General features: G+C 44.9%; 1 protein-coding gene across 7 annotated transcripts in view; it reads right to left on the bottom strand.

Moving 5' to 3' along the window:
* Nrp2 (neuropilin 2) overlaps positions 1–12,192 on the bottom strand; it is a 115,148-nt gene that overhangs the window by 11,537 nt on the left and 91,419 nt on the right. For 2 of the 7 annotated variants that reach the window (XM_087567806.1, XM_087567807.1), the window contains exon 16: positions 6,905–10,508. In XM_087567806.1, coding sequence (XP_087423932.1) covers positions 10,228–10,508 — 281 coding nt within the window. In that variant the 3' untranslated portion in view covers positions 6,905–10,227. 7 annotated transcript variants of the gene reach the window in all.

The raw sequence follows: 12,192 nt of genomic DNA, 5'->3' as shown, positions 1-12,192 counted from the left end.
AGAGCTGTTGTTGGATTTGATTCCAAGTTCCTGAAGCCCCCCTCCCCACCCCGCAGCAGCCAGCTAAATCAATGGGTCATTCAGGTAGAAGTCGCCTTCAGAAAATTCTCTCGGCCACTCTGTTTTCTATTTTTCTCCCAGCAGGAAGCACAACACTGAGATCTCAATAAACCAGAAATAATGGAGGACTAAAGAGATATTTCTTGGCGCTTCAAAATGTTTAATTTGGTTTCGAATTTAGTGTTGGCTGAGGGTTCTCCCTCCCCACCACACTTAATTTCCCTAATTCAGTTTGTTCATCCCCAGTTGCAGTGAGGAAGCCAGAAGTTCAGATGCTTCTACAGCCTTTGCCAAATCTGCATTGGGAAGTCAGGCTACTTGAGAGCTGTTCGTCTCTTACTGGGTTTGGCCTGAGTTTAGGAGCCCACCAGAAGATCCTTTAGCACGGAATTTTTCTTTTTAGTCTTTCAGGGTACAACCAAATGTATGGAGGGTCACAGAAAAAGACAAGTTTTGGAATCTTTCCATGTGGTTTCCATTAGGAAAAGACAAAGGTGGTTGGGATGAGTTGATTGGGAGAGTACCATCTTGCATGCAGTCATTATTTTCTATTATTTGTAGTTAAAAACTAGGAAGGAAACCCTTGAAAGGCTTGGGAATATTGACTGCAAATGAGAAGGCTGTAGAATGATCTAGTAACACCTTCAGGCACGGAGACAGATGAGCAGAGAGGCCCAGGAAGTCTCCAATGGCATGGAAATAAGAAAAGTGCAGCCAGCGAGACATTTATAACAGGGATGGGCTTACAAAACAAGGCATATTTTGTAAAAAACCAACTAAGTCATTGAAAACCCAGATATTCTCCATCCCCCAAAATAGGTGTGTCAACAAGCAACTGGCTCTCTGCACTCGTTCTTTGGCTAGGTTCTATTAAGAAAAGATGGTGGGGGAAGACACAGAGAAGCTCAGGGGAAAACCATTCTCCCCCCCCCCCACATTCCTAGAGATATAAAAGAAAATAATTCTTCTAAATCTAAGTGCCAGAGATTTTTTTCTTTTTCTAGTGGGACTTTTGACGTTTCTTATATCCATGAGTTCCAGTAATCAAGAGGTACTAGGCCAGTCAGCCTGTCAATCCTGACCAAATGCCTGAGAGAAACAAAGTGTGGGGGATGCTGTTTGCTTTGCCTTATGGTTCCACAGGACTTAGTTGGCAGTCACTGGTCCCATCACTGTGGGCTCTCAGCGAGTCAGAGAACATGTCAAGAAAGGAAGAGCTGAGTAAAACTCTTCACCTCGTGGTAGCCATTGGGAAGCAGAGAAAGAGACACACACAAGAAGTGGTGAAGGACAAAATACACCGCTCAGGGGCACACACATTTTTTTCCCAACCACATTCCACATCCTAATAGCCTGTTCAGTATTTCCTTACCAATGACTTAACCCATTGATAAAGTCAGTGCCTTCGGACAGTCATCTCTCCCTTTAACACATGAACCTTTGGGGACATTTTATTACCCAAACCATAAAGTAAACATAGAAGAAACATCACTCAGGTAGAGCGGTTTGATGCAAGCTTGGTCAAGAGGGAAGACCAGGCTGAAGAATCAAAACTAGATGGGTATTTTCTAAAAGGTTAACAAATTCTACTACTCTGTCCCCACACATGTCCTTTTATAAGTTGGGCTCTGCTCAGACATTCTTATAAGTAAGAATGAGTTACTCAATAATATAATTTTTACAGAGGCTAATAAGGTATCATTCTCAGTCCATTGGTAAGATGAATCTCTCCAGATGCTTGCTGGAGGTCGGGGACCATAATCCCAGCCGAAAGATTCTGTTGCCTTTAGATTTGTCTTCTGAGAAGAACTTTTCTCTTTGGTAGAAATATCAGTTAAGCACTTGAGTCCTCTGGTCTATGATTTTTTTTTCTGGGAGAAGGTGTTGGAAGGATGGTAGAGAGACTATAAAGACACCAGAGAAGGAAAGGGACCACCAAGTCAGGGGAAGTGAGTCTGATGATGAACTGCACCTGGCACAAAGGTAGGGGCCGAGATTGGGTCCTCCTTGGGGGAGATAAAGAGGCAGTGCAGCCCTACCTGGAATTTCAGATCCAGGAAGTAATGATGGGCTCAACGGTTTCCATGAACATTATTGCTAGGGTCACACTTTTGGTCTACAGTTGGCTTGGACTGAGGTGTCACCTTTGGAGCACCCATGTTAGCTTTGGTCTAGGTTCCAATGCAATGACCATCTTCTTGTTCTCAGTTCCTTATGTTGGGATTTTCCTAGAGGAGCGATTGAGAGGTATACGATAGCCTCTCCAATTCACTACAGCTCTTAGAAGACCTCCGGAATATAAGGAAATACAAAGAGCAAAAAGGTCCTTGGTGCTAAAATGTGTTTCAATAACTAGCAGACATTCAGCAAACAGGGTTTTGGTCAGGGACACATCCAGCTCAAAGTGCTTTGCACATTCCTACCATCATTGGAGCTGGTAGCCTTCTAGTGAGTCGCAGAGATGTATTCTCCATCTGGGTTGGAGTCTTTGCTTTGAGTCGTGATAATGTTATTAAAAGGGATCAAGAGTGTACCACCGCATAGAGAGGACAAAATAGAATAATGTGCGCAGAACTTGGTATCTGGAGCTCACCAGGTCTCACACTGTTTCCTGAGTCAAGTGTTCAAGTCCCATGTCCACGAGGAAGGGACCCTGGATCTTTGGCAGATAAGAAAAGGCCTGCAAGGCATGCCCATGGTCCTAGATACTGTTTCCTGTGTTCAGAGCTAATGTGATATCATGACTCTCTTGTCTCACATATAATGGAATTCAAGACAGTGCTCTTGCTAGAAATAGTGTTTTGGACTCAGGTCTCTTGGCTTCTCCTCCTGATACTATTCCTTGCATGAGCTCTGTGTGGTAAACAGATTTGCCTACATATCGAGACATCCCACCAGAGAACAGCCCTGCTGCCAGCGTCTTTCTTTTATTGCCAAAGCCCAGGGCCTCCCTGGAAGAAAGATCAGTGCCTCTTCTCAGCCCACAAGATCTGTCCCTCTCAGGTCAACACCCCTTGGGGGAGCATCTAGGATTTGAGACTTCCTCTTGGCATGTGGGTCTACCTGAGGTTGCTGGAATCATTCGGTCTGCAGTACAATGCTGTGCGATGACCTTAAAGAATATTTTTACATGAATTTTTCAGTAGAAAACATAAATAAATAACTACGAGGCACAGCACAGTCGCTCTTTGGAGAAACCAAGCAGAACTCATTAATCATGGACAACAGGACTCTTTGCTGAACCCAGGGACAGAATTAACTTGGGCCACAGCTGCCACTTTTAGAAAGGACCGTATTCTCTACAACTTGGCAGTTAAAAAATATTTTTTAAGTCCTAGAGCAGTACTCCCTGAGTTTCAAATTCCCTAAAACTGGCCAAAGTCTTCTTTGTCAAGGACGATGCCTACTCTAGAGAGTCACAGAGGTTAGGTGGCTTTCCAGTTTCTGCAAATCTCTCCGATGAAGACTGATTCCTTCAGAGATAAACCTTTCACTATCTATTTGCAATGTTTATTAAAATGCAAACAGGAATCCCTAAAGAGGCAACTTCAGCAATGTCCATTGCAGTATCAATGGTAACAGTAAAAAGCAAGACAAACAACAAAAGAAAACTAGACAGAACCTGAACATGGACAACTACAAGTGGTGATAATTAATAAACGATGGTGTATCAGCACAATATGACCAGCAAGGGTGGAATAAACCTGACCATGTCTACTGAGGGATCTTCAGGATGCATAGGAAAAGAAGCAGGCTGTCCAGCCAAGAGAAGAAACACCATGATACTATGGTGTAAGACAGAATGAACTGCAGCTAAATCAAACCGCAGAATTTGACATGAGCTTGTGTATCTATGAAGGTATAAAGAGGTGGCTTCAAATCCATTTTGTGGTCATTTCCGGGGAGGAGACTGGGGTTGGTCAATAATAAAATGAATTATTGCCTTTTCTGTATTATTGTATTTTTTGAAAGGTAGGCATATATACTTGTGAACTGAAAGACAGAGAGACAGAGAACAGAGACAGGAAGATAGAGACAGGGACAGAGACACAGACACCGAAAGAGAGAGAGAGAGAGAGAGAGAGAGAGAGAGAGAGAGAGAGAGAGAGAGAGAGAGAGAGCTGCCAGTTACCATTTGAAAAATTCCCCCAACAATCTTGTTTGGTGTTAATAACTAAGGGAAGATGTTTTCCCACCTAACACCAGCCCTGTCCCCAGGCCTTCTGGATCTCAGCCCTTCTGAAGATGCTTCTCATTTCTCGGTCCAATGCCTATGAGAATTTACATTAGATTATCATTAACTATTTATAATTACATCATGTGGCTCTTTAAGGTCATGATGGACAATCCCTGAGCAGTGACATCACCCAGAAGAGATATGTTTGTGGGTCTCTTGTCCATAGGATTTGGGGAAGAAATGGCTTCTGCTGGTCACCTGAAGCTCCTAGATTTATTACCCCCACCCCGCTCCCACCCCCACACATACATCTAGCTAACACAGATCCTGCTCTGTGGAGAGTTAAATCCTGGATCATTCCAGTTAGAATTGGTGCCATAAAGAATGACTGTGCAAAGGGGTCAGTGCACACAGCCTTGGGCTGCAGCTTATGGTCTGATGGCTCTTCAGGGAGTAGCTTTCTAGTTGGAGTTGACCTCAGTACAAACTCCTGTGTACCTGACCGAGGTGAAGCTTAATTAAATCCCCCACCACTTCTAGTTTCTAATGTCTTACAGGACCATCCTCTCACCCCTGCTGATTCTAAGATGATCATCTTCCCCTCTCCCCTCCTTTTTCTCTGGCAGGATTAGTTTTTGTGTTTTCTTTGGGGCCATCATTGAAGTGGATGAAAGGCAAATTACAGCTGGGAGAGCTCTAATGCTCTGCACAATGAGAGAGAGAGAGAGAGAGAGAGAGAGAGAGAGAGAGAGAGAGAGAACAACAAAAACAAGCCCACACCTAGCGATCTGCAGCTTGCCTCAGATGTGCGGCCACAATGCAGACAAATCAAAACTTCAAAATGAACCTCTTTTCACCATAGTTTACAGTGTTTGTGCAGAATAACCAGTCCATGAAGAGCATGAGGAAAACAAACTCCACACAACCCTGGCTTGGCCAGGCTTTGGTGGTCTGTACTAGGCGGACCAGGGTTGAAGCAAGAGCGTACGTACATTTAAGTCTTAGTGAAGACCCAGGTAGGAGCAAGCGAGGGACACACTGGGCCTTGACACCTGCTACCTGTGATTCATGGAAACATAACTCTGAGACATTTATAACTGGGCTAAGTCTGCAAGACACGGAGGAATGTATTACTGGTAAAAGTGCTGTGAGCAACGTGTAAAATTGACTCATAACTTTTGCCATCCTCCCTGGGAGAAAGAGTACCCCTAAAATAAGTCTTGGCACTAGGGTCAAGGTGGAATACTTCCCACAACTGGCTCCAAAACTCTTAGTAATGCTAACAAAACATAAGTTCTGACTAATTTAATTCAGCATGGCACATATGGTCCTCCTTGGTCATCGCAGACAAATGGGGACTGAGTCTGGGTCCTTGTTGGAAATAAACACTTTGAGAGGCTTCCATTTTGCCTTTTGCTAAAAGGAACCAACAGTTTTAGGCCAGCCAAATGTTACTTAGACAAAATGGGTAATTGTGCCTGGCACAGGGAAGGCAGACAATGTTCTAATCGTGGGCATTCAGCTCCGTGCTCCTGCAGAGGACAGATAATGACATCAACGCTGAGCCATCTGTACTAGTCGTCTCCTGTGAGACCTGAGGAGCCATGCTTCCCTCTGCAGTGTTAGGACAGGTTTTATATCTGAAAAGTGCTGAATCCTAGGTCTAGGTTGTGATAGGACCTAGGAGAAGTCAGGACCATGGCAAAAAGAGGGTCCTCTGGCTTGGTCTTTTCTTGCAAGGCTGTCTAGGATGTTTCAGCTTCTTAGAAAGGTCTCTGGGGTGATGCAGTATAAATCCTCGTGTGACAAATTCTTGCCTCTTACTAAAAACTCAAAGCTCCTTGGAAGTTAACTTTCCTACATAGAACCCTCTTGCCCTACAGGATGTCTCTCAGATTCCGACAGCTACCACAACCACATCAGTGACTATTCACAGAGGTGGACCAAACCAAACCAAACAGCAAGAAACTTGTAGAATGAGATCAGAGTCTTGAGTAAGTCTCCTCACCCTCGATGCTTTTATGGAATGTTCCTTTTATAAAAGAACAGCTTTGGGTTCGTGGCATTTGTTCCTTTACCTCCATTTTCTGTCCAAAAGTGGAATCTTGACCACTTCTGAGCCCTGAACATTCTACGTGTTCCTATTTCCCTCACTCCAGGGACATCACTCATCAGCTGGAGATCAACATCCCTCAGGAAGTAATAACTTGGTAGGTGTGGGACAAGGGGTCACCATTTCTTTTCCAGAGGAAGGGCCCTGGCTCTGTGGAACTGAGCACACCATGCCTGAGTGCTACACCCATTCCCTGTGGGCTAATTTGAAAGGAGATTCCAGTGTTCAGGGATTCGACATCAAGAGAAATTTTGTGGAATCACATTGAGCAATTTAGCTCTTAGCAACTTTCACAAAATCCCACACCAATCATGAAAGTTGGCTCAGCTGTACAAATTGGCTGAACGTCCTAACAAGCAGTTATGGAAATACAAAGAAAGGAGCGCTGGTGTTCAGCCTTAAGGAGAGGACATCCCGCCCTCCCACACAAATGCCCCACAGTTCAGAAGGCAAAGTATAAACTTTGGAGACATTGAGTTTCTTCTTTTCTTTTCAAAGCTTACATGTCAACTTTGTTCTCACAGGCAGAGGGGCAGGGGAAAAAAACCCAGATGTTTGTATAAAAATATCATTTTATTACATTCCACACAATACATTTTCAAATAGTTTCCAACATCCACAAGTTATTTTGACACACAGGCAACTGAGTAATGCAAAGAGTGTCACAGTTAGAGGGAGGGGATAAGAACAGGAAGTAAAAATCTTTAGGTTTTCTTGTTTTGTCGTTCTTTGGTAGATTTTGACCTTTTAGGTGTTTGCTTGCCTGCTAGTTTTTATTTTAAAGATAGGGGTCTTTTAAAAGATGGGACACCAACCTCAAAAACATTACTGGATCTCTGATTATGGTTTTAATCAAAAGCAGTGGGACGGGGAAGGGATGACTTCACTTTGGGCATCTTGTTTGTCAATGGCAATGCTCTGCTTGTTTCATTTTGTTTTTCTTTGCCTGCTTTTTGCCAGCAATAGGAGACAGCAGCTGCTAGCACACTCAAGGAAGGGTTCTTGTGAGATCTCTAGTAAGGCGAATGCTTTCTAGCCCAGCTGGCCCTTCACCTCATTCAAACACTCATCCACATTTTAACAGTTGCCACCACTGCTTTGTTTCTGAGAAGCAACGCTACACTGGTGCATGCACGTATTCATCTGTCCAGTCCAGTTTTCTTAGAAGAGAGTGCCGCTTTCCTCCCTAACAGGATATAGAATTTTGCTTTCTAAAGCATCAAGGCATGGCATTTTACACATGAGCTGCCCCTTTTAGATAATACTATGAAAGGTGCTGGAGTTGGAAGCAGGAGAGAAAGGGGGTTGGGAGAGGAGAGAGAGAGAGAGAGAGAGAGAGAGAGAGAGAGAGAGAGAGAGAGAGAGAGAGAGAGAGAAGAGTGTTTAAGCATGAGTCCTGGCTGAAGGTATCATGGGATTCACCACTATCTTCTCATCTGTGACATGTGCATGAAGATGATGCCACATGGGGTATCAGATGAGCATAGAGCAAGTTCACAAAGTGGCCACCATTTTCTTTGCTATACTGGATTGATTTTCTAGCTGTGGTTTTCTGATGCTTCCACAGGGCACCTGTAAGAATGTCAATCATTTGCAAGGAATGACTGGCCCTAAATGCTCAGCTAGTGGTGAATAAACAACTCTGTTTAAACAACAACAACAACAACAACAACAACAACAACAACAAAAACCCTTGGTGACAGGCACGGTGCTCTCAGCACTCAGGGCTGCTGCCCACCTCGAGCTCACCCTTCCTTCTCCATCTTCCGCTGAGGTAGGACACCTCAAGGTAGCCACACACTAGCCTTTCATCTTTTCTTTTCTTGGCAGGGCTGCTGTAGTTGAGACAGAATAGCTCTTTGAAACAGAGTAAGAGTGGGAGAGCAGTGTCCTTTCCGGAGGATGAAAGGAACCAGATGCAAAAGCTGAGAGTGTGCTGGAGGGACCAATCTGGCTACTCTGCAAGAATGCTGAACAGAATGCTGAACGGCTCTCTCCCAAGCAATAAAAATAAATAAAAAAATAAAGAATAAAATAAAAGAATCATTAGTATTTTGTTCTTAGAAGGTGTCTGGAGAATCATGTGACCAGGCAACCATCTTGAGAGAATTGTTCACTTTCCAAGAAGCTTTTTTAGCTGGAAAGTAGAAAACAAATGGCTTCAAGACTGAGGCCTGGTATACTTGGAATCTTCAAATAGACACTTTGTTGCGACGGAAGTGACTTTGCTATTTAATGCAGCCTTAGTGCAGTATCATTGGGCAACTTCTCTCTAACATCTCTCCCAGAGGATAGTTTCGGGGAGGAAATGTAGGCAGCTACGGGTGGACCTTTCCCACAGCATCTTCTCTCTGCCCGTGCTAGTGCTGCCGATGTCAGAGCAGCCTTTTGGGGTGTATTAGCCAGATGCCCCTAGTGCTTTAACCGGCAACACGTGGGTTCATTTCAACAAATGATTCCTTTCTATTTTCTCATAATATTTAACAAAGTCAGGAGGAAAGCCACATACTTCAGAAGCTATAGATTCAGGCACACATTAACACCATGAAAGGAAAGCAAATAAACCCCCTTCCCTCATATTTTACAAATGCTATTACAATGACCAAAATAATACCAAAGAATACCTTCTTCCTCAACCCTATCCCACGTTAGGCTCAATGCAATGATGCCCCGGGGGGTGAGGAGACAACATTTGGGTCTTTCCATCTCCTCCCTCCTATCGTGCCCCCCTGCTTGCAATTAAAACAGACTACTGAGTTTACATCACCCCAGGTGTGTTATTCTTTATGACTTATTCCACAACTGGACCGTCAGAGCTAAACATTCATTATGAACTTTTTATTCCTCTTCTTTTTTTTTTCTTTTTTTCTTTTTGTAAGGCAACATGAGACACATTTGCTTCAGGGCTGGAAGTAGAGATGACTCCTTGCACCCAATGGCTGTTATCTTGTGACTTCAAAGACACCGGGAAACACAACAAAGGGGGTCATGTCTGAGTACACTGGAGGAACCATAGTCTTGGGTCGGGTGACTTGGGAAGGGGATAAGGAAGGGTGCAGCCACATTGTATTCCGAATGGCCTCTATTTTTCTAGGTACCTGGAGATGACAATGACAGCCAACAGAAACCCAGCCAGAGCTAGATAAGGCAACAAAAAAAGCTCCAATCTCTTCTCCAAGTAAACAAAATGTGTACAGTATATTATTTTCTTGAAAAGTACCCCAGAAGAAGTAACACAAGAGGGAAGGGACCCCTCTCTACACACACCCACACACTCCCCCCCTCCACAGTGAATCAGTCTCTCTCTCACAAATCCAACACACACACACACACACACACACACACACACACACACACACACACCCCTCTTCACATGGGAGTGTACTGTGTACATACATACAGGACCAGGTTCCCCTCAAGACACCTGGCAGCCTGCCCAGGAGAGAAGGGATGGGATAAGGCAAGGGGAAAAATCAACAGGGCCTGTCTCTGGAACAAAACCAACAGGGCCTTGGGTTGTGAAGTGCTTAGGGGCGGGTCTCTTCTGGGATTCCAGATGCAGCATTTGAGTTGGGTTTAAAATCATTAGAAAAGAGGGGGTGGGAGAGAAAGGAATAAAAGAGAGAAGATTAAAAAGGAAAGAATAAAAAGGAAAGATAATGTTAAAACAAACAATATCAGAGCAAGGAGAAACGGGAACTGAGGACCACAGAGAATGGTGGGGGCTAGATAAGAGCGCTCAGGGTTGGGGACTCTGGAGAGAGATGTCTGAGGGTTCACGCAGAGACTAGGCAAGGAGAAAAAAAGTGCAAAATCGAGGCAACGTGTTTGCAGTCTTTCTTGGGTTTTTTGGGGGGCGCTGTTCCTGCTTCGGCCCTCAGCAGTGCGAGCCCCGCTCTTGCTCTAGCTTAATGGTTAGGGTGGGCTCGACTGCCAGAGGGGTCCCGTTGGTGTAGTGGGAGGTTTTGTAGGTGATGGAGTGATCGGTCTTCTTGGCCGCATAGCGGAACCGGTGGTAGTGGAGCACCAGGGCCAGGATGACGGAGACCAGCACCAGCACGGCACCCCCGGCCGCCATAACGTAATACCAGTAGGCTGGGATGGGCTGCACGGGCACCGTGTCCACTGTGGGCTCGGTCCCTGGCGGGAGGGTGCCCCCTGAGGGAGAGACACAGAGAGTGTTGCTAGGCTGAGAGCATGCGGACTCATAAAAAATTAATTAAAAAAAAAGAAATAAAGAAAAAAGAAAAGGAAGCGAGCGAGCGAGCGAGCGAGCGAGCGAGCGAGAGAGAGAGAGAGAGAGAGAGAGAGAAACACTCATGCTTTGGGCCATATAGTAGGGGTCCAGGGACTCAGGCAGTGCTTGGCCTTCATATATACCAAGCCGTTTATAATTGGCTATCTTTCTGCTGGTCCCTTTAAGTATCTGGTACTTTATTCTACAAATGAGGAAACAGGCTTAGAGAGGTTCAATTTACAATTGCTGCTCACCTGGTATTAAATATGTTTCAACCACGAGTCCTACTTACCCTTACACAGCTTTCTTTACTATTTAACCAGAATTACTTTACCATGTGTAAAAGCATTATATTTTTTCTCTCCTTCCCCCCCCCCCTCTCTCTCTCAGTCTCGCGCGCGCGCGCGCGCGCACACACACACACACACACACACACACAACGATGCTACACTATCTGCTGGTATTCAGATTGGTAGATTCTTCAAGTGGGTGGAAAAACCATATTTGGTATGGCTGACCAGAATTCTCAACAATGTATTAATTAGGCTGGCTAGACTTGAAGGTAAATTCCACTTTGGTTTGCCAAGGTTTCTGTGCCCATTGAAATAAGCTTGGTCATGTCTAAACAGGTCAATTACTACTGTCAAGCAGTGACTAACCCGTCTTCATTTTTTTAATTGGATGGAGGATTTTAAAAGCAGATTGGATAAGGAGTTGCAAGGAAAGAAAAATATGAGCAGAAAGCAATAAAGGAGAGTGAGAATCGAGGGACGGAGCGAGGGAGGGTAAAAGAAAAGAGGCTCATTCTTAACCGTGGAAAAGAGCAGGGAGAAGCAGGGGGTGGGGAGATTTAGGAGGCAACTGAGTTTACTGGCCAGCCTCTGGTTGCCATGGAGACACTGTAGTAGAGTTAAGCTCAGGGTAACTCGGGGGGGAAAGACTGGCTTGACTCCCACTCCATGCAAAGCAGTGCTACAACTTGATTCTCCCAAAGATTTACATCAGATGAGAATCTGGCCCTGAAAGGGACTAAGGCGTTTTTGAGCTTGCCAAAGGCAGACATGATCTTTACTTCTGAAAAACGATGTATGCTTAACCTATGAGAAATGCTTCCCAAGCTGCTCGCACCACGTGCTGGTGGCTAAAACCTGTTTCCTTTACTTAACCGGAGAGGGGCGAGCTGCCTATTCACCGCATCTATTTTGTGGACCCACCTCTGCTCACCAAGCAGGCTACTTTTCTTCTCTCCACCCCCGCCCCTACCAGACTTAGAGCTCCTGAAGTAGAGGACGCCAGACTTAGCCTCCACCGAGGAAGACATGCTGTGAAGGTGCCCTAAATGCCTTATGAAGCAACTGCTGAACGGAAGTCCACACCCCAAGTTCTCAATGTTCTCTCGTTCCCACAGCCTGATCCCCAGATAGCTGAGTTATGCCAGATCCCATGTCTCCTCAGAAGTGAGAGAAAAATAAGAGAAATTTTCTGGGAAAATCCGATGAAGCCTGTCTTGCTAGTCCTGAATTACTCCTTCCTTCAGTTTAGAGATCCCCTTCCATCAGGGCGCAGTCTCATTGGTACCTTGTAGGCCACCAGAAGTCCCACAAT

The sequence above is a fragment of the Rattus norvegicus genome, chromosome 9, assembly GCF_021556685.1.
Source record: "Rattus norvegicus strain SHRSP/BbbUtx chromosome 9, alternate assembly SHRSP_T2T, whole genome shotgun sequence".
NCBI lineage: Eukaryota > Metazoa > Chordata > Mammalia > Rodentia > Muridae > Rattus > Rattus norvegicus.
The sequence above is the reverse complement of the archived record's forward strand: the minus strand, read 5'-3'. Positions and strand labels throughout refer to the sequence as shown.